General features: G+C 72.1%; 1 protein-coding gene across 1 annotated transcript in view; it reads right to left on the bottom strand.

Moving 5' to 3' along the window:
- Dnajb6 (DnaJ (Hsp40) homolog, subfamily B, member 6) overlaps nt 1–1,055 on the bottom strand; it is a 77,148-nt gene that overhangs the window by 21,796 nt on the left and 54,297 nt on the right. The window contains exon 9 of the mRNA XM_013036631.1: nt 157–339. Within this exon, the coding sequence (XP_012892085.1) occupies nt 157–339 (183 nt within the window). The remainder of the gene's footprint in view (nt 1–156; nt 340–1,055) is intronic.

Below are 1,055 nucleotides of genomic sequence, written 5' to 3'. Positions count from 1 at the left end.
CCCCCGCTCCCCGCCACGGGCCTGGCGCCGCTCCCCGGCTGCCCACGCGTGCTCAGGTCAGGACGCAGCAGCACAGGCCGGACTTGTCTTCGGGCCGCTCGGGGTCTGGGGGCGGCTCGCTCTGGGGTTCCACCACACCAGCGCCCTCCTGCACACCTGCTGAGGTCATGGGGTTGTCTCGGTCCTCGCTGTCCTCCAGGCCGGGGTGAGGCGTGAGTCTGGCCCCGGGGCCGGTGCGGCCCGGCCGGGGCAGGCGGGCAGTGGCGGTGGACGTGGCGGGCAGCGAGTGCTGGCCTCTGCGCAGGCATTCCTCGGCGAGGGCCTCGGCGTCCGCCACACCTGAAAGCACACCAGGACAGCCGTGAGCGGGGGCAGCTCCAGCGCCGCCCGAGCCCGGCTCGGACAGGGAGGAGCAGCGTCTGGAGACGGCAGAAGGCACCGCTCAGTCCCACGAGCTAGCGGCCCGCGGCCACACCAGGACAAGAGGGCCGTCCTCAGCCCCAACACGCCATCTCGCAAGACGACACTGGACAGCCAACTTTGTCCTCAGGCCTGGAGACGGAGGCCGCGCCAGGGGCCACCCGGGGCTCCGCGACGTGCAGGAAGCGCGCAGCCCCGCACAGTCCTGTCCCACCAACGCCAGCCCTTCGGCGACGCCCGGGGAGCAGTGCAGGGGGCCCCGCGCATGCCCAAGGGGCCACACTTCCCGGGCACGATGACAACGCCACTGTGCTGCGGTGGGCGCCGGGGTGGCCCCGTGACCCGAGCCGGCACCCCCATACACACAAGCCACCACAGCAACCGCGCACACAGCACCTCTACACACAGAGGGCCACGGGCATGGGGGGGGGAGGGACACCCAGCAACCGCGCACACAGCACCTCTACACACGGAGGGCCACGGGCATGGGGGGGACGACACCCAGCAACCGCACACACAGCACCTCTACACACGGAGGGCCACGGGCACGGGGGGCAGGGACACCCAGCAACCGCACACACAGCACCTCTACACACGGAGGGCCACGGGCACGGGGGACAGGGACACCCAGCAAC

This window comes from Dipodomys ordii, unplaced genomic scaffold (assembly GCF_000151885.1).
Source record: "Dipodomys ordii isolate 6190 unplaced genomic scaffold, Dord_2.0 Scaffold315, whole genome shotgun sequence".
Taxonomy (NCBI): Eukaryota; Metazoa; Chordata; class Mammalia; order Rodentia; family Heteromyidae; genus Dipodomys; species Dipodomys ordii.
This window is presented reverse-complemented; position numbering and strand designations above follow the sequence as displayed.